Raw genomic sequence first — 21,833 nt, forward strand, 5'->3', positions numbered from 1 at the left:
ACCTTTTTTGCTGGTTCTAAACGAGTCGTCTTTTGGCACGTACTGGATATCGTATACCAGGGTGGTATTCGGCAGTATACTTTTATCCTTATTGATCCTGTAGACGGCGTATTTAAACGCCAATTCCGAGGGACTGTCTTTTTGATCCTCCGTAAAAATTGCACCTGTAACATCAAAGACGAATTACAATGTTATATGTTTTACAGGGAGAAAAATAAACTTCGTTCCCCAAAGTTTTCATCTTTTAGCCGAGTTTTGTTAAACTTCTATCTTCCATTTCTGATTTTTTTCTTTTCTTCTCCTACCGTCATTACCTGATGTTATTATACTCTACGACTTACAGCGGCGTTTGAATTCTGTAGAATTATAAACAAGAAATAATTGATAAATTACAATCACGTTACATTACATCGCCCATTGGTTGAATCGTATCTGTAATGCATATACAGTTTCCATGAAACGGTAGGCGAACGGGGGTTAAAGTTTTAATTAAATGCTTCTCATTAGTAGGGAAATAAATTGTGAAACTCTAGCAATTATAAGCGGTTTGAAATCATACAATTTAATCAATTAAGGGAAAAATTATTCAGATCCGTACTGCTAAGGGCTTTGGCTTCTTGGTTCGACGCACGTCACTTCATCCCCATGTGCGCTACCTATGGAAAATTTAACCTTCCACCAAATTAGAACATAGAAAAAATTTTCAAATTTTTCAAAAGTCATTACATTTAAAATTCGGGATCTACCAGATTTTCATGGATCGGTGGAGAGCATATTTTTTCTCGTCGCGTACCTACAGATTATCTCGGCTTACCTGGCCGTCTGTGAAGCAAGTTTCACACGATAAAAATAAGAGACTCCGCGTAAAACAGGAGTGAAATAACTCAATTTCAGTATCGCCAGCGGTGGAAAGTACCCTGCATGCGAACGTCTTTCCAAGTCGTCGTTTTGCCGAGAAAATAACGAGGTAACGAGAGGTGAGGTGAGGCGAGATGGCTTGTGCCAACGGAACGTAAGGCGAGCGAAAATATTCCACACCTGGTCTAGGATGAAAGGAATTTTCCTTCTCCAATTTTTTTTTGTTGGAAATCATTAGGAATGAATAAAGCAGAAAAGCCCCTGGTTAATTCGCATCGATTTTTGAGCTCCACCATAGAAACTCGAGAGATCGGGTCAAAGAATTCGTGGCTACAAGGTCGAATTCATCAGGTCGAGAAAATAAACGACGTATTACTTCGACCCGTGGCCTCTGCCCTTCAGTTACAATAGGTAAACATACGGACGATACGCCGTCCGAAAGAACGTATAAATCGAAATAGCACGTCATGCGGGTAAAATAAAATGCACGAGACAAATAAATGTAACAGAGATGAATGCGAATCTCTCTACAACGACAAATTATACAGAAATAAGTGAATATGATACGAATATTGATGAATAACTTATCTGCGGATCGGGTCCCAAATACGTGCGATCGTCTCAACGGCCCTCGGAGAATAGTGAGAGTTCGGCTATCGTCCAGTTAGTCTGGATTCCCATACAATTACGTATTTGGCCGATACTCCCCGATTTCCCCCCACTTTGACCCGTGTTTGCGTTACGCGTCGGTATCTGCACACCGCAATCGAGTCATCGTCGCTTTTTTGTATTCACGTTGAAAATTGGCGATTTATAATGCGGAGAATTTTTGCAATTTTTCGTTCGTTAACAATGTCGATGGCTTTCGACCTGCGGCGGTTGAATTCTAGTGTAAATATCACGCGAAATTACGAGCGTTATTATAATAAAGGACTATTGATTTCGTCACGTGAATAATGAGTTCGTCGCCGCTGGTGTTATTATCCGTTTTATTTCCTCCCCCTCCTCCCCCTCCCCCTCCCCCTCCCCCTCTCCCTCCCCCGGGGGCTGAGGTTCGCCAATTTTTAATATCGCGCTAATTTTTAAGATCAGATACGAACGGCGGGATAGCAAAAAATCAGCGAAGTGTTCGCCAGAGGTATAGGTATACAAGGTGGGTCAGGTTACGGCGGAGGCGTCGCGACGCTGATTGTGCAGATATCAAAGAATGCAGAGAGTTTATTGAAATTCTCTAAATTGGATACACTACTGTATAGGGGGATGTAGGTATAGGTATAGGTATATATATATATAGGTATATAATCTGGGCGTGGGATACGAAAGGACGATTTTCGTCTGAGTAATTGGATCCCTTAATGGCCGTTGATTTTCACGAATTTCCATTCCCTGCAGTTTGAAGTAAAATGCAAATGGCTTAATGGAAAATTAACGTGACCGCATTCGGAATATCGTCCCGTATACCGGTACACGTTATACCCGCAAAAATGGACCAGACAAAGGAATGGCTCGAATTTTATCTCCACCCATAATTATTCGTTAAATACTGCTACCCATTAATATTATTTATCGTCCACGATTTACGAATACTATTTTAATTCCCAATTTTCCGATTATTTTTCGCCACCGGTTGTCGGACTTATCAAAACTGATTCCTCGCGTCGCACAATCGGACGAGTATCCTCCGAAGTCGGAAGGTCGTTGCGAAATTTCGCCTTTATTTCGTACTCGCGAATCGATAAACTCGTCTTAACGAGAATGGAAGGTGGTCTGGCCCGCCCGTTGCGTACAGTTACTTAATAATTATTGTACCACGTTCCTTGCAGAATTAATAGGATGGTACATAATTGAATTTGCATGAAAACTGCCTTGAAATTTCCTCCGGCGAACGGAGTGGCGCTCGGTGGGGAAACGGTGGGGGGGGGACGGTGAATTTTGTCCGCAGACAAAACGGGTCTCGAAAATATCCGAGTCTCTCTCGGTCGTGTCTCTTTATTCCGGGCTCATCATTAAGCGCGTTTTAATTGGGTCGAATCGAGACCGGTCACGATTTCAACCGATAATCGTTTTGTCCCTTTTCCAAATCTACCCCTCGGGGAATTTCGGCAATTAAACGCGTATGTACAACACCTGCAAGGGTTGGTACTGTACCTTACCACCTTATACGTGTACTTACCTACCCTTCAACCTTTCGGGTACAAAGTGTACACCATATTTAAGCGATTTAACGACATCCCAAACTGGGGGAGAGGGGAGAGGGAGGGGGCTGGTTCCTTCGGAAAAGGGAACCAGAAACGCCAATCACGTTCGAGCCTAATCGCTCGTGTAGTCTCGTTTCAAAATTCAGTTCGAAACGCCACCCGCAAACCCATCCCTATAGTTCCAAGTTTACGTCACGTGGTTCCTTCTTTTCTTTTTTTTATATCGCTCTACGAAGTGGGGGGGTGTCGAAATTCAAGTTTTATCTCTTCCGAGTAAACTCTAATTTCTCATCAAAAACGCCCATTGCTCAATTTTTCGGATTGTATTTGATTTTCATCCAACTGGTTTTCTCCACATTTCGATAGAAGAAAAAATTAGTCTACGCAAACCGACGATAAAAATGACGGTTTATATGTACATACGAATTTAACGACGCCATCGAACGGGGAATCTGAGGTCGCCTCGTTTTATCGAAGAAGAAACAAGCGGTCGGTTTTTGCGTAAGAAAATAAGGAGAAGAAAAGCGAAAAGCCTCGTATCGTGTGTCGGTTAATAGCCGACAACCTCATACCCCGATATACATACACGTGCATACGTATACGTGTACGCCGCGACTTGGGATGAGAAAGAAAAAAAAAACGAAAAAAGAAAAAACGAAAAAAGAAAACGAAAAAAAGAAACGCTAACGTTTGCCACGGTCGGATTCCGTGGTCGTTCCCCGTGTAACGGTCCACATCGGATTGCGAGTCAGTCGTTCTGGAAAACAATCTGCGGAAAATGGGGCGGCGCGGACATCGCGGCGGTGTCGTTGACTACGTATCTGTTTCACAGAAGTCAGCGTTACACCCCAGAAATGAATATACATTGACTGTCTAATGTATATTTAGCTACCCTTAAATACGCCCGACCACATTCTACCGCTGATTGTGAGTAAAACTCGTGGTCGGTAACGTACTCAGAACTTTGGACCGTAAGCACGCCGGAAGATTACCATTTGCTCGATCGTAAGGGTGAACTACATTCGACAATCGTTAGACGACCGACCCCGAATATACCACCTATACGCCTCACAAAAGAATTCCGTTTAGCTCCCCCCCTGCCGTCGTCGTATATTAAAGCTTTAATCACCCCAATTATCGGCTCAAACTTTCCAAAGAATCGCAGGGGGAGATCTACGGAAGCTTAAAAAGTTCGCGAGCAAATTCTCCCACTTTTTTTGTTCTCGTAGGGGGCGAGAAATAAATTCGAGATGTTCCTCAAGTTGCCCTGCATTTTTTTGGGGGACACCACCATTTGGTAATCGACACGTGCACGATTTGGGTTATCGATCGCCAGTTTTGTTTTTTTTCTTTTTTTTTCACATCTCTTAGGCGGTGTACGACGAAAGAGAGCAAAAAAGGAAAAAAAATGGGGAGGACAAGGAGAAGCGAGAGAAAGATGGGAGTCAAGCCTCGAATCGTATGCAGCTAGGCGAGTCACTTTCCTCGCCCCTGTTTATGTCGTATCTCACTTTCATTGGCGGGGGTGTCACACAGCTGATAAAACGGAGCGCTGGTACGAGTCGAGGGGTGTCGAGAGGGAGGGGAGAGGAGGGGAGGGAAGATGGAGGGTAAGGGAGAACTCGAAAGATCAGAAAAGCACCCGTTAAGCCGTGAGCTTGGTATTGAAGAAATGCTTTTCTTTCTGTTTCGTGTTTCGTGCGGGTGGAGAGGGTGGAAGCAGCAGCATCCGTAGAACGCCCGTTGCGACGATGATCTACATTTTCGTTCTCGCTGCAGGGGCCCGCGAAACGATCCCTTCGAAAAAGTAGGTCGCCGCTCTTTTCAGTCGGAGGCATATTTTTTATTCATACGTTTCCGACGTTTCGATAGCCGCGGGGTTAGCGATTTCAAATATATAATAACCGGGTCTGATCAGATTTCGGATTCAGAGACTCACGGATCCGACTAAACGGGCGAGGATGGATTAATCCGATCTGTCCTAACAAGACACGAGTTATAAATCTCATTAAATTCCAAAGTTTTCCCGCCTTACACTCCTCCCGATTGATTTAAAATTTGACAACATTTTTTTACCATCGATTCACACGTGCAACGCGTTACATCGAATTTTCAACAATTCCCGCGTAAAACACGAGTGCAGATTTACGATTAATAATACGGGTCGGTGGCTGCCTAAGCGAGTGCAATGAAATTGTTTCACTGGACGATTAAGCATATAAATTTACATTAGCTTAATCGATCGGTAATATCTAATCGTTGAGTAGGACGGTAATGACCTCGCACAGCCACCTCTGAGCTTTGCCATGTAATTAACAAGTACGTAATTGCCGGGTTCAGCTATCGCTACGTAATCGTTACGTACATTTCACGTGACAAGTGAAAAATAAAAAAATTTTTCCAGAAATCATTCGAAATCCTAGAAAATTCTCGCGGCAATTCGGGCGGCAGAAACTTGACGAGGAAATTAAACGATCGTCCGATATGCGGGGACTGGAGTCGCTCGCTGTTTACCGCAGGTTCAAAGGAGTCGACGCGTTTCCACTTCCACTTTCGTCTCCACTTCCGCTTTTCCCTCGATTAGGGACGATTAGGGTCGATTAGGGTTGGCTTCAACGTAACGAGCCTCGGGTCAGCCGAACGATCGTTGAAGCTGCGTCTTGAATTTATTCTCGAACAGCGACGGACGTTTCGCGACAAATCGACGGACGGACAATTCTCACAAATAAATTCAACATTTTTTTTTACCTGGTGAGTGATAAATGTTTTTTTTTTCACGCATTGAATAATCTTCCGGAAAACCTTACGTTGGTTCGTAAAATTTGAGAAAAAAAAAAAAAATAAGAATTTCTCTCCTATCAGGCGGCGGGGTGTCGATTCGCGAAGATGATAATTATCCGGTAGCGATAACTACCGGGTGGAAACAAAACCCCGGTGACACGACATTCCGCCGATAAACCTATAGCGCCGTTCGCAGATGAACGCGATCGATTAGAAAGATTAATCAGCCGTCTCGATGATTAGGTACGATATCGGATATCCAGTATTAGCATAACTTGATCCATCGATGCGCCATATAATCCGACCAAACAAGAGATAATTGCCAAGGGTAGACAGGTGTGCGAGCGACCGCTTGTGCATAACCCACCGGTTTAACCACATATAGGTATATATCTATACTCCGTTGGTAAACCGGTAAAACTTTCCTCGCTAATTATCGCGACGGTGACGGTTGAGCCGGCGGTTTCCGGTTTCTCTGCTCTAATTACCGAATCTTCCAAGACTTCTAAGTTGTTATCAACCCCGCGTCACGGAACAGTAGGACCGGGCGCGATACCGCCCTCCTAATATTTTCAGATTACGCTTGATACTTTCTACTCCTCGCAATATCCGATAGTTCTATTAATTACGAAAAACTCGTCCGTTCCTTACCACCGTTCACCTGCTCACCGAAATTTTTTTCATTCCAACTTTTATCCGCCCGATTACACCTCAATTTCCGGAAAGGTGAACGTCAACGTAACGGTCATTCGGGGAGCAACTCCGAGTCGTAATTAGTCTCGCACGAACCTGCTACTCCTCTTCACTCGTGTACCCGCGTAGGTATACACCGAGGCCCGCTAATGGCGCACCCTGCACTTTCAAAAAAAATATATACCACGTACACGTACACCTGAGTACATATACCTATAGCGAACTGTGATTGAAACCTTCCAAGCCTGAGATGAATTCCTTTGTACACGCGATACACCCCAATACCCACATTTTCGCACAGCCTGTCGAACTTCCCCGTCGTTTTTCGAGTGCTTCGCGGCTCTCTGTGTACGAAAGTTTTTCGCACATATATTCGGATACGCGTAGAAAGTACGAGGGGCGAATCCGTCCGAAGCTGCGCTGTCGATCCTCCCAAATTTTCGGGCTTTCAATTATTCAAGCCGACCCGGATTCGCGCGCCTGATCATCTGTGACGTTACATCGGCGGTTATCGGGATTTCGGGTCGGAGGGAAGAGTTTTATTAATTACGGAGAAGGTGGAGCGTTTGAGAAAATTCCCTTCGCTCGAAGGATTGCCGTCGGGTAGCCGGCTAATTAGCTGCTCCTCGGTCCTTCGGAGAGTCGTTGAGACCTCGGCGAGATTAAACGCGTGACGGTTGGATGGATGACCCGTGGAAGAATCGGGCTGATGTTACGTACGTATGAGATTCGTACGAGGTGCGGCGGCGGCGATTCGGTGATAATTATTCGTACGGACGAAGGGCGTGTGGATTCGGCGGGTGGACGCCCCCGCCGATGTTCCCGAAACTGGGTGGTTACGGGCATATTTACCTTCGGTACACCAACCGGTGGCAGACCTCGCGACCGGTCAAGTAAACGAGGTAGGAAAGAGCCGGTTCTCTCGTTAATATTAACGGACATTGGAGTATAACGCGGTGGCGGTACACAGTCGGCTGGGTTGGTACCGTAATCGTACGTATACAATATATACACGTATAGGTATACCGTACGCGGCAATACCGAAACAGCTATAATTGGAATGGAATTGTTCAGACCGCTTAAGGGATGAATTATAATTAGAGAGCTCTCCACCGAAGGTCGTACCGCGTGACGTAGACGGAATTAATTAATTGATCCCAACCTAAGATTAGGAGCGACCGGGTCGTCGATTAATTAAAATATATTATCGTCGGTGAAATAATATGGTGTGTACACCGTTCGCGCTCTAATTTCTATTCGGAAAATGTTGAATCGAACGAATTTTACGCGTCACCTGAGTCTGACTACAATCATTGCGTGATACAGCTGTTGAAATTGAGTATCGGATGTCCCTACCGAATGGGAGATGGAGTCGCCGTGGTACTCGGAGTGTGAAATGTTCGGGATATCTTACGTTTGAATTCACTCGAAGTAAAAAAACAATTTTTCTCTCTCGTTTCGTTAATCTCGTCGGTCAATTTGTTTTCTGCTGGATTTTCTCCTTTTTTTTTTTTTTTAAAGGTATCATTATCGTTATACGGAAACCCCTAGGACTGCCAATAACACTGTGGGGGGATCCTACAAACGCAGGCCTAAGGGAGAGATTAATGGCGATAAAACAAAAGAATAAAAATCACATCGCGGAGTATAATGGTAAAAAATAAAAATCGTACGACTGAAAAATTGCAGGGATATACGTACTCTGGTTCGTCGAAAGATCTGGAACTAAATTTCTACTTGCTCATTTTCCGTTTATGAAAAATTCCGGTGAATATGAGTCGGTGAAATTTTTCAATTTCTCTCAATACGTTACACCCGAACATATTTATACTTATATAGAATCTGTTTTTGAGCCAGCTTACAGCAGATGATACGACGTAATTTAGGGAGGATTACTTTTCTAACGGTAAAAAAAGGATTCCATTACTTCAGATTACACTTGCACGGGATTCTCAAGGTGTATAACCGTACACATCGTACGCAGAGCGATTATGGTGTACACCGTCTTCTTTGAGCCGCCTGTCACGACGTCTCAATTACACTATATCCTCTGACTAAAATTTCCTTCGCAAAGTATAAAAAATTGTAGTGAAAAAAAAATCGAGCGAGAATATAAAATAAAATTACTCTCCCTCATTTCGTTCGGGGAATAGCGTTTAGAAGGCGAAGTTTGCGAATAATTGGATGAAAGTAAAAAGAAAATGAAGCAAAAGCAGAAAAAAAAACCACCAAGGAAAGGGACAGAGAAAAAAAAACAGACCTAGTCAACCGAAGCATTTTTGCGAAAACCATACGCTGCACGGGTTACATTCAACATTGAAGGTGTCGTAGGTGCAAAAAAAAAAATCATGGGATAGCGAGGTTATTTTCGAAGGATCGTTTTACCAGGGATCACCCGCAGGGACGAGATTCTCCTGGAGTTCAGGTGGAGGAGGAGCGAGGGGGGGTTTTCTGTGTCTGTAGGTGCGCGTGACGATTTCATATTCCCCGACCGGTGGTTGCACGTGAGTCGGGGTGGAACAAAACGGATGAAACCGCGAGTGAAAACGGGGGAAAAAAGAAAGGGTGGAAGGTGGGATTCCCGAAGTCGGAGGGAGGAAGCTTATTGCAGAACGGGTTACGAGCGCTCGTTCTTCGCTGGCTCGTGACGCTACGACTCCGTGCCCCTCGCATCCGTCGGCGCATCGTCGCTAATGGAGAACAGGTTTCGAGGGAAACCCGGCGGAAATCCAAACGGCCCGAAGCGATGTATCAATTAGGACGATTCGGAAAATTAACGCGAATCCATCTCTCTCGGTCATCACTCGGGCGACGCGCCTCGCGGTGCAGGCGTTGTTCCGGAAAAACAATAAAGAACAATAAATGGATTGCGTTTCCTAACTTTAGCTCCCTTCATCCCCGATCGTATACATTACAGTGTGTGTGTTCGTATACGGAGCGGCGGACACCGACAAAGCGGTGTGCGAGTTGCGGTCCAATATCATTTGATCGGGTTGAGTCGGGTCAGAGCAAATAAATTAGTTGCGATTCGGAAAGGACATCGTCCGGTATCCCGGGGAATATACTCCCGGAGGCGCAACGCTGTTTCATCCGCACCTCGCAGATCTGCTCGGGCTGAATGGTTCCGACGTTTTATTAAAATAAGAACGGAAAGAAAAAAAACAAAAAAAAAACAACGAAGGTAAATTAGAAAAGAGCAGAAATAGGAGAAAAAGAATCGTTATTACACAGCCTTGTGAAAAATAATATATATCCCCGGACTTTGTCGCTACGATGAGGTGATATAACGGTAATATATATGTTAAAAAGAACGCAATTATACGTCGGCTGGTAATTGGGAGGAAAATATAGATATAGATATTTTTCCGCATTCTTCGCGGGTGCGGTGCGGAGCTCTTTAGTTTCTCAGACAGGTGATTACCCTGCGGACGAATCGTCGCCGTCCGCCGTTCGCCGTTGCAATTAGTTCTTATTTCGGAAAATAGGACGACTAATAAGCGTCGCTCATGGGTGTCTCTCCGCTAAGGCAAAAGGGGGTGGAAAAGCTACGAGGAGCGGAAGAAGTTATGAATAGTCATTGGGTATGGAGTTGGAAAAGTCGCCGTACACACGTGGGTTATATACCTATAGAAGTTTTTCGCGGTGGAAAAACTTTCGCCGAGGCGAACTCTTTTCTCCGAGACTTCGGAGCGGCGGCGGCGGCAGTGTGCCTGAAATAAAGGCGAATGATAAACTTAATTACGCCCCCTCAATTATAGCGTCTCTCCCGAGTTAAGAACGAACGCTGTCTAAATTCTTTTGGAATGGAGTAAAAAAATTTCCACATATTTAAGCCCCTTATAGTTGAATTTTCTTCGCCATCGGCTCCGGATCACCTATTCGTTCTTTTCCCTAGTCGTTCGTTTGATCACCCGTTCCGTCTTCGCTCTAAAACATGACGGACTTCGATAGAGCGACGCGAAATATCCAATTCCGCTTTCTTATTACGGACGTAACCCTTGCGCGGGATCCGCTTGTAACTCAATTTTAAGAGCACTCCCTGGGATTACGACCCCCAGAAGGCCCGATCGGCTCGGTCCCTCCCCTCCCCCCCCCCCCTCCGCTCCCCTCGTCATCTCGTTCTACCTGCGTGCAAGTTAAATCCGATACAAGATGTATGAGATACATGCCCACGGACATTCCCAGTTTCAGCCTACCCGCGCGCTACCGTAGTTCAAACTTCGGTGTTTGCTTCGAGTTTATATCTTCGCTGTACTGTATACACACCACCTGTACAGGTGGTATACCAGCACGGTGTTATCGGGCGTAAGATATATTTTATCATCTCGCGTTATCATCGACTCGTTTCAAGCCGCTATTGTTTCCCTATCGTTTCTGCGGTTACACCGTACGCTTATATTTCCCAGGTAGATCGTAACTTCGGATGATATTATTTTATACATTTGCCCCAGTTTCCACACATGATCGCTCGAGGTGGCTAGGAATGAATGGAAAATATCCCTTACTTCGACACGGTTTGGATCGTTCGTCTGAGAAAACTGGAAGTAATGCGAACGTGGGCGCGATTCGCAACGGTGATGAAATAATGTTTTCGCAACAGGATCGAAAGTAATCGGAGAGAAAACCCTTGGCCAAATCGTACACACATCGAAAAACGTTGCTGATCAACGACGAGCGATAAAAATATATGTATAGACGTCACATGACGTATGGCATACCCTCCTCGACAAACATTTCGCAGCGCGGGGAAATCGGAGACTCGAGAATATGAGAAGCTGCAGCAGCGTCGCCGTCGTAGTTTCCTTCGACAATATCTGCCGAGAAGGAAGGCGCCTCATTACGATTGGCCATTAATAACGAGCCATGGCAACGATAATATTACCACCGGAATTATAATGAGTGATGAAAAAAAAAAAAAAAAATTAATTGACACTGGAGTAGAACAAAAAAAAAAAAAAATGCTCCTGATTTCGGAGCCTCGTTTAATTTCTGACGACGAGACCCACGGTGGGTCGCAACGTGGACGGGGTGGATAAAAAAAAAAAATACCAGAGCAATAAAAAAGACGTACTGCTAACATTCTTATCGTCTAGACTCGATGAAAAGTAAATGAGAAAAAAAAAAAAAAAGAAGTCGTCGGAACGTATTATGACCTCTGGAGTCGGAGGCTTGAATATCTTGCGAGCTATTGGTATGTGTTTTTGGATGAAAGACGCGTGCCAACGGAGCTTGAGTCGTAAATTAAGGAAATTTGAACTCGCCGAAGTGAAAAGAAGGAGAATCCTTCGATTATTTCGTTCACGTTCTGTACGTCTGTAAGCATCATCGGACTGCTCTTTATTTTTACTTCTATTTTTTTGTTTTTTTTTGTAGAAAATAAATTAGAAAAATTGATCGAACAAAATCTAACGTTCGTTTTTGTTTCAGTTGATTTTTTCCATGTACGAATTGTAGAACTTTTTCACAAAGACGAACCTCCGGAGTTTCGTGGCTCTCAATTCGTGTTCACGTCCCAGATGATATCGGGCGACCTTCGTCGTTGATGGTAGGCGAGATAGAAAATTGTGTTCGTCAGTCAGGGGATCGAGTACATACGTTACGTGCGCGCGTATATATACGTACGCACCGAAATGACTGTATCACGGTAGATTCGCGGAGGAGTTTCCGCCGTTATATTCGCGCGCGAATCCTCCGTTTTTTTTTACGATAGGGGACAAAGCGAACGGTTCCGCACACCCCGCTACCTCCGTGTAAAAGTTTTTATTTTCATACTTCACGTACCGCGGAGCCGCCCTCTCGTCGACGTGTCACGGCGGCCCTACGTCAAAAATTCGCAACCCCCGTCACTTTGTTTTTTCCCCTTTCTGCATTTTTTTCCACCGCAAAATATCCACGCTAAATTCAAAACTCGGGGAAAAAGATAAATAAATGAATGAACGAGCGCACGACAAGTATTATATATACTTAGGTAAATTGACGAAATTATTCGATGCTTTGGAAATTATATCTTCGATTTTCCGATCGATACCGAATAGTTTTGTGGAAAATTTTTCCTCGCGTCGTTGAAATGGCGGGCCACCGATAGTTCGACGGTATACGTCCGTCATTTAGACCGTTCGACGGCGGCCGGGTAAAAAGTACCTTTCGGCACACGTCGTATATACATGTAACGCGTACAGATAGCTGAGGGAGCTACGTGGGCGTATCACCTTGTATATGTAGGTGGCTGCCGACTTAACTAAGCGTATCGCCGAAGGGCTTCTCTGCTGGCTTCGCTCGTGTCTGACCCTCGGCTACCCCTCGGACAGCTCACTATACCCATTTCAAATTGACCGCCCGGACACGCTATTCCTTCAGCAATGTTGGCGACGTCTATATATCGTCGATTCGACTTCTGTAACGGGTGACGAAAAAGTAAAGTCCTTCCCGATCGTTTCCGTCCGAAACTCTCGTCGTCGTCGTCGTCATTCGGCGAAAAAATTCATCGATCGACGCGTTCAAAATAATCGAACGCGATAGTTTTTCTTTCGTTGATATCTCCGGACCCGCCGATCGACACCGCTGCACACGCGCAAATAATTCGACCTTATTCCGCAATAAGCGAGAGCGATGCGATTAGATCTTTTACCCGGCTAGTTATATGCGCACCTCCGTGTGTGTGTTTGTGTGCGTGTGAATACGTTCAAGTTTTTCGAAGAGGTTTAGAGAGCGTCGAGTTCGTACCGTTGGATGAGTACGAAGCGAGCCTATTACGGATAGCTGATGGGGCGAGCGCGGCCCTCAGTCGGGAGGGTGAAAAGCGAGGAACGTCGCGGGAGCAATTCGAGAATTTCTTAATTTTACCGAGCGTCTGAATACTTTCGGGTGTCGCGCATCCCTCGCCTATACCTAACTCGCCCACCTCTCACACCGACTTGGCCCGGCTTCTTCGACGCTCCCGAAGAAAACTTCCCGAATTTTCCCCGTCCGTCCTCGTCCGATCCCAAAATTACCACCTCGCGCTCCGCGGCGCGTACTTGAAAAAATTTCGATGAATTCCTCTACGTTCCGTACCGTTTTATTCGCCCACGGGGTCTGAGTTTTTTAACGTTATTAAGAGGGGGGAAAATTATCAAGCATTTTTTCCCCCGTCCCGTCCTCTTCTCTTTCTTATTTTTGTGTTTTTTTTTTCAACTCGTGTTTGTCGGTTGAGAAGGATATACCTGTGCGATAAGAGTGGAATGATCATCGCACGCAGCGGTGCAGGATGCATACATGGGAGATCGATGCTAGCGAAGCGGGTTCTGGAAGGAATAAAAATCCGAGGGAAAAAATTGGTCTCGAGAGATGAATAACGTGCGCAGTCGGCGGTCGTTCCGAGGGTTGCAGAAGGACAGTAGATTTTACGAGTGGCGTTATTGTGTTCACAGACGCACCGAGGATATGAATATACATTTACCTGTGCGCATAACGTTGCGGTGGCAGTTTCAGCAATATTTATTTTATATATTATGCATATCCGCATAGTCCCGACGGAACACACACCTTATTAAAGGTACCGCCGTACCTTTTACAATACCATAAAGTATGAAAATCATCGCGTGAAATTTTCCCTACGCAGACGTCGAGCTTTTATTATCTCACGTTATCGTAGTCATCGTCATTGTGTGGCTTTTTTGGTTTCATTTTTTTATTCACAACTCGCCCACACCGTTCTCCTACGTCTTCGCCGAGACTAACGATAAGAATTTTCCTGAAACTGCGCACGATGCACGTGTACACAGTTCGAAAGACGCGGCAAAAGCTCTGTCGGTGCAGTTTTAGCAACGGTTTGCTTTTCGCGGTTCGACGGAATCCCGCTGTACGTTATCCGCACCCGTGATTACACAGCGATGTACGCGAATCGAAACGGTATAATTGGTCGTTATAATATATCAATGATAATATATGTATTTTTTTTACGACGTACGTATAACCGCTGAGTCGGTGAACGTTGAACTTGTTAGTTAATTAATACGAGGTTGCCGCAGCTGCACATGCAAATGGGGAATTGAAACACTCGAGTCGAAACTCACCCCGAATACCGGCCTCGGAACGAAATAACCCTGGGATGTTGTTATTCTCTCCTCCTAATTTCAATCTTATTTCGCAATTCGCGCGGAGGGGTGAAATGCACCAACGGCGGCAACACGCCGCTACGAAGGTTGACTCCGCTGTAGATCCGCGGCGCATCTCTCTCCATCCTTTTCTCCTCCTCCCCCGTACCTCGGAACCCTTCGCGTGCCCCTAGACTTATTTTATACCTCACCCAACTCGAACTTCCGATGCAACTCGCTTCCTTCTCTCACGTCTTATTATTATCTACCTAAAGTTTGTTGCCAGAGCGGTAATCTCTCGCCCCTTTAATTTTTCTTTTTTTTTTTTCTCCATCCCTTTTCTCTGTCTCTCTCTCTCTCTATATTCCTCCTTGTTTCTCCTACTTATTATCTGCATCTAACGCTTCGGGGCATTATAACCAACCCTTCAACTTTAGCGGGTATACAGTCCCCCTTGTTTTTTGTTTTTTTTTCTCTTCTTCCGCATCGTGATAACTTCATCGACTTGCATCTCATGCATTTTAGGTACCTGTACCTGGGAACAGCCGTGCACGGAGTAAAGTTCGCAAAGTATGCGGACAGCCGGATGAATATTATATAGAGAATTTCTCGGCTACGGACAACCGCCGCACCCAATCAACCTCGGATGTCGTCTTCTCTACGGCAGACTCTACGGGTTGATGATTCTATCAACAAAGCGATCGCTCACGTACGCCGTCCGATCTCTTCGACCCGCTCCCGCTCGCCGCGGATCAATTCCTTCCCAGCTTACAGGACATCCGTCATTCCCTCGTGCGGGCTGAAGAGCCCCGCGAAGAAAAGGGGATGAAAATCTGGCGATCGGGGGGCCGAAAATTAGACGAAACTTCCACCGCGTTGGATGAGATAAACCAGAGTCGGTATATCGAGCGTCGCAAACAGTGGAGAAAAAAAAATAAATTAAACGGTCGAACGAAAGATATGAGGAAATATTCGCGGTAATTAGCGGTCTTCGCGGCGTGGCGTAAAAAGAAAGTAGAAGAAGAAGAAGAAGCAGAAAAAAAAAAATAAATAATACGGAAGGGAAAAAAAGATGGCGAGGGGCACCCAGCGCGCAGCTAAGTACCTGGTTACCTATCCTGGAATACGGCTACTCGTCGGCGTTGCTAATGCGAGCAAGAAAACTGAATGTGGGAGAGCCTGTTAGATAAAACCGCGGCGCGTCTATAGAGCGAATGGGGTTAGAAGATATGCTGGCCCTGCACGTTACTGCCGACTACTTGCGCTCCAGACACGGGCGTTTTAACGAGCGACTCTCTTTAGCTGCGGTTAACAACTATTGTCGGTGGTTATAAGTGAGTGCCGGTGAGTTTTATCGGAGGAGTTTATTTTTCGATGGAAAAAAGGCAAAAACAAAAATTCAGGTGCGTCGTACAGGTGAGACGAAAGTAAAACTGTCACGTAGAAAGTATCGTTCGCGTGATCCCCAATGAATAAAAGATAGGCGAAACGGAAGGAGAGAAGCAAGTGGAAGAAGAAGGACTTTCTTTCGCGACGCCTCCCCCAAAATTCCTCGCTCTTCTCGCGGTTCCGATCTCGCCTCTCGTCGCACACGGCGATGAAGAGCAACCCCTGCGCGGTGCGACCGCGTCGGCGGAGATTTCGGAAGCGTCTCCACCTGTCCGCGAGTTGGCGAGGATAAGGGAGTTGGGGAGGGAAGGGGTGGGGGCCCGGAGACGATGGGTAACTGCGTTTAATATTTAAGAAATTCCCCACGTGTCGGGAAACTCCGAGTCGCGAGAGAAAACCCCCACGACTTCCCTTTCCATCTACTTCGTAGCCGCCGATGCGACCGCTTTCCGCTCGCGAGCTCGAGCTTTATCGAGACTTTTCTCCTAAGAGATTTCAAACTGTAGAGCACAAATTTTATTTAAGAGGATTTCATCCCCCGTTACCATATAAGATCTAGGAGTTGAGCTACCTACGGTTTTTTCTTCATTCATAAATTTCACACCTCCGCACGAGGAATTATTTTATTTATTCACTTTCGCGTGAAAATTGCATGAATTTCAAAGCTGCGAAATTCTACTTCGCTTAACCGTCGATACGTCGAAACTCTCCGCCAAGCTCGGCGAATGGAAGAGAAACGGAATTACTTTACAAGAACAATTTAATTTCCGTCACATGTAATAGTTGTCGTAACTATTGTTATTATTATTATTATTGTTGTTGTTGTTGTTATTATTTTTACACGCCCTGTATATTGTTTTGATCAAGAAACTTCGTAAAGCTTCGCTTTATTAAGCCCCGCGGTCTTTCCACGAGTTTACAAAGTCGATACGCTGCGCCACTATTACGGAGAACAGTGTCTCTCAATTTATCGACCAAACCGCAGCGAAATATAAAAAAAACGAAATGGAAATGAAAAAAAAATAAAATAAAATATTGGTCCGTTACAATTGAAGTCCGTAAATCAAAGTCAATTCTACATAGATCTGTATCGTGTTTTATAAAAAATTTCCCATCAAGTCAAACAGCACTCTCGAAATGGAAGCAAAAAAAAAAGAAAACGGATCATGTTACAAATTGGAATTTGGTGTTTCCTTTGATCTACGAATTTTCGTTCTTTCTTTTTGTTTGATAAATAAAAATCGCGCAAAACTCACCCACTCGAATCTCATTCGAATGTTCAATTCGAATTTTTTAATTGATAATACGTGTTAATTATCGTAAATTTCTTCATCGACGTTGTTCCCGGATCCGTTGAAATCTGGCTCGCATCAATTTTCGAATGAGATACTCAATTTTGTTGGTAATTCAAATTTATTCGTGGAACATTATTTCATCGGTTCGTCGACCAGTTGAACTATAACCGTGGGCACTTCGATGGTCCATGATTCTCGTGAATATTAAGAGGGCCGGTCAAAAAGCTTCGTCGTACCTCCGTACCTCCGTCCCTACTTCGCTACCTTTCTCTTTTGCTCTCTGTACCTCAAGTCCATGCATATTACATGGAAACTTGATACCCTCTTACCGTGTCCCGCTTCCGTATATCCAGCAGTTCCTGCACTAAGAAGGGTCAGTTGTACGTTCACGTTCGGCGGGTACAAGATTGTTACAGGTCCGAGTAGAAACGTCAAACGTCGAGGATTTATTCATCCATGCACAGCTGCTATGCCGGTAAGCCAAATTGCTTCGGGTACCCGGCGTGGTGTGTGTACTACATATATATGTATATGATACAAATGTACAAAAATATAGGTACGTACGGTGCAACGGGTATGTATCGTGTACGGTATATAATAGAGGAGCGTACGTGTGTAAACGTGTAAAAAAAAAGTGGAGTGCAGATGCTGCAGCAGCACCGCGAGCGAGAGATATCTTCTCCGGTGGATACGGAAAATAAAGAAAGGAAGAAAGAAAGTAAGGAAGAAATAGAGAAAGAAAAAAGAGAGAAATCCTATTTGTAGAGAGTCTAGACTTTGCCCGGGGAGTTTGAGTGATGAATAAACGATGAATGAATAAGTGAGTAAACAGGTCCCCAAGGAAAATCTTGGGGGATGGGACATTTCTTTCCATAAAATTTATTGAAATCACCCTACTCCGGATACGGGTCCGAGATATTTTCCTCAACCGTTGGCGGATCGCGAACGATCGTCGAGGGGGGCACCCCCCTCCTCCCCTCCCCCTCGGGTTACCCGGCAACAAATTATTTTCTTCATTTTTTTTTTTCCGTCGGAAGACAAAGTTAATGGGGTGAAATCAACGCTCGATTATGTCCCGATTCAATTAATGGGAAATCTTAGTTAAGATTGAAAATAATCGAATGTCACATGTACGGGTGGACACCGTTCGTAGAGAATTACGACGGTCCGAGGTAGACATTATTATTATCATCATCACTATCGTTACAAACGTAGAAAAATTGAAACATTGATCAATGTCGCGATCAGAAGTACGTATATACGGTTATCCCTCTTCCTTCCTTCTTCAAAATTACACCCATTTTTCGATATTAACCGTCCGCTCCGCCCCGCCGCCAATTAAGAATGGGATTTTCTTTCACGTACAGTACGGGAAGTAATATAAAGTCCCCGTAACTTTCCATTGACATTTTTCACGTGAACGTGGACGACGGTGCACGGTCAGTTTTATTCATCGTCTCTCTTCGTACCGCACGCGTAACGGTACGTGGGGGTGGATAGAAAAAAAATTCACAATTTTTTCCCCCCTTTTTTTCTTCTCTTTTATTTTTCTCTCATTTTTTCAGCGTTGTAAAAGCAAACACGAGACGGTGACTTGATTGAAAACGGTTATTGAAAACGAACCCGCCTGGAAACTGGGGTGCGCCGAGGTGAGGACAAATTGGCCGGTACCTGACGGATCGTATATACATTATTTTAAACCCTATGTATATAGCTAAGGATTTAATACTCCCGTTCTAATTTTTTCTCTTTTCCTCTGTTTTAAGGATTTTCCGAAAATTTTGATGCATTATATATCACAGATATTGATCCTATCTGAGATCCTATCTGAGAAATATTTGAGCCTTGAAAAAAAAATAATTCGTGCCAATGAAAAGGGTGAGTACGAATGAGAAGAAAAGGACCAGAGGGAAGCGGATCAATGACTGCGGTTTCACTTTCCACTCCTTAAATAATTCTCCGGAAAGCTGCAAAAGCTCAAATTTCTCGATCCTCCAAAATGTTTGGGGGAGGGGGGCGTAAATTCTAAACCGCGCGAACTTCTGAGGTTGAGTTGGTAACTTCGAGGGTATAATTTGAGGAAAACATAGTTATCTGATTACGCCCGAATGACTTCCGACACCCACCCCCTCCCTCGTACAATTTTTCCTCGCTTTATTTTCAGTGGGATTTCGCGAAACGTAGTGAATTCTTTTAATATTTCTCCTGTTTTCTACTTTTCTCTTTTCGCCCGGGGGGGGGGGGGGGGGGGGGGGGGGGGCTCCCGTATGAAATCGTGCAAAAACAAGGAAAATCGGCGTCTGCAGGTTTCGCCTCACCGCAATATATATATGGAGCCGCGGGGTTTATCAGCCCTGAGCTATACCCGCGCGTTTCGGACCTAAGAGTCCAAAGATTTAGTTCCCTCTCCATAAATCAACTCATCCCGATAACCCATACCTATATAAGTCCCGTAGTGAATCTCTCGAGTGGTATAAAGTAACGAAATCTCCGAGTGCGAGAGAGAGAAAAAAAAACATACGTCAGCGGGAACCGTGGAGAAAATCTGATTATCCGAGTCTCCGATATCGCGTTTAATTTAGACCCGAAATTCGCCTCATATCCGTCGAAAGAACCGGATGGAAAGCTTCCGGCCTGACGCGAGTCGGCCCGCAAACCCGATATAACCATCACGGGCTAATATTTTAAGGTTACACGTGTACCTTTCCTATATTTCGGATATTGCCTCTGCGTCTGAGGCGCTGGTAAAATTATAATATATATTAAGAATCCTCGGCTCCTGAGAGTCTCTCCTCGTCCTTGATTCTCCCTTTTCTTTTTTTTTTTTTTTTTCTTTCTTCTTCTTCAGCCCCCGCCACCCTCCCCCCACCCGGTCTTTATTCTTTCGTCCTTTTCTTCGTCGGTGGGACGGAGTTTTTTTTTCAAGGGTCCTTCTCTCCGGGGGAACAGGTCCAAGTATTTTGAAGGAGACCGAGGAGTACCGGAGTGCCGAGGACCCCGGGTATAGCCGGGTATAAGGACAGAGTGCACGCGTATACCTGTATACACGAAGAACGGAAGGATGGAGGAATCAAGGAGGAGAGTAAGGCTGACTGCGGTGAAACGAAGAAGATATTGGCGAGTAAGGTATGCCAGGATCGCTTATAACGTCTGGAGAACTGGAACCCACCCACCCACCCCTTATTCCGACTCTGGCGATTCCGTCTACGGCATATCAAATACCCGTGAGAGAGAGAGAGAGAGAGATAGAGACGTTCGTTCGTTCGCGCTGCTCATGCAGGAAAACCAGCAACGAGGTATAGGGAAATCCTCGTATATCGGTATCGGCCTCGCGGTTTGATTCCCAGTAAATATCTCGCACTCCTATAAACGCAATTTTCGCTAATAATTTCAGCACACAGTCGCTAACAAGGTGTGATTGAAAACTTCTCGGCCGATCCGTCGTCTCCGTGATTACGAAGCCGATTTCCGTTTTATCCAGAAACGGAATATAAACGAAGGAGACGCGGAGCGTGGGTAATTAAAATGTTCAACTCCTCAGACTGATTGTGACGGCTACGAGGATCTCGGAGGACGGGGGGATCGGTGTAATTCGTATAAAGGTGTATCATCCACTCGTTCATCCAGTGTCGTCGCGGAATTAATTTCATCTAATCCCCTCCCAGCCGATGTATCAATCTCGTCCTCCGTCTTTGGCGTTGATTCTCCATCGGTTTGTACAGTTTCTACAATTTTCTCGACGTTCCTCGAATCGGAGGTAAGAGAAAAAAGAAACTGGAAAAAACTGGAAAAAACCGTGAAATCGATTCCTACGTCGTCCGATCCGCGGATGTCCAGTTATTTACTTTCTCCTAGAACGCGACTTTACGTGGGTGGATATAAAGTCGAGTCTCTATAATTTATCGTCCATTAAGTCTCACGTACTCGGCTGTGTTATACCGCGTACGTACGAGACGGGACTGCAGTGGCGCAACGAGGTAAGCCGGAAACGGGCACTCGAAGATCGTAAAAACGAGTGCATCGAATGAGGAGAGAAAACGAGCGGGCAGAGGAACGACGGCGTATAACTTACGCTACGTACTCTCGGTCAATTTGCGACACATTCTCGTACCCCCTTCCGCCCCGTTCGGCGCGGGTTCTCCCGTAGCTTTCGGGAGCTTTCTCGTGACGTACGCCGGCAAGCTCGATTGGCTGAATTTCCTTCATCCCTCTCCCTCCCCACCCCCTGCCCCTCCTCTCTCGCCTCGGTCCCAAGAGCTCCATAACGAATCGACGTACCGTAAACCTCCTAAACAAGCCGTAAACCAGAAACCGAACACCCCTAACCCGGAGCTAGCTGCCTGGCAGACGCACGGTGCACCTAACGGTCTATATAATTACCGGTGGTGACATCGCGGTAACAAAGTGGTCCGGTGCGACCCGGGTGGTTACGAACGAACCACCCCGCCCGCGTACCCCTGTACGTATATAGGTGGGTAGACACGTATTTCCCGTCTCTCTCTCTCACTCACGGTGTTCCGCTTATACAACTACATCGGGTCTAC

The 21,833-nt window shown here is 45.3% G+C and overlaps 1 protein-coding gene across 9 annotated transcripts in view; it reads right to left on the reverse strand.

The window, feature by feature from the left end:
• LOC105692144 (glutamate receptor ionotropic, kainate 2) overlaps positions 1-21,833 on the reverse strand; it is a 96,239-nt gene that overhangs the window by 45,250 nt on the left and 29,156 nt on the right. For 8 of the 9 annotated variants that reach the window (XM_048657750.1, XM_048657749.1, XM_048657755.1 and 5 more), the window contains exon 3: positions 3-164. In XM_048657750.1, the coding sequence (XP_048513707.1) occupies positions 3-164 (162 nt within the window). Of the gene's footprint in view, positions 1-2; positions 177-21,833 lie in introns of those variants that run through there. The other variant, XM_020855951.2, reaches the window with a different exon arrangement.

This window comes from Athalia rosae, chromosome 6 (assembly GCF_917208135.1).
Source record: "Athalia rosae chromosome 6, iyAthRosa1.1, whole genome shotgun sequence".
Taxonomy (NCBI): domain Eukaryota; kingdom Metazoa; phylum Arthropoda; class Insecta; order Hymenoptera; family Athaliidae; genus Athalia; species Athalia rosae.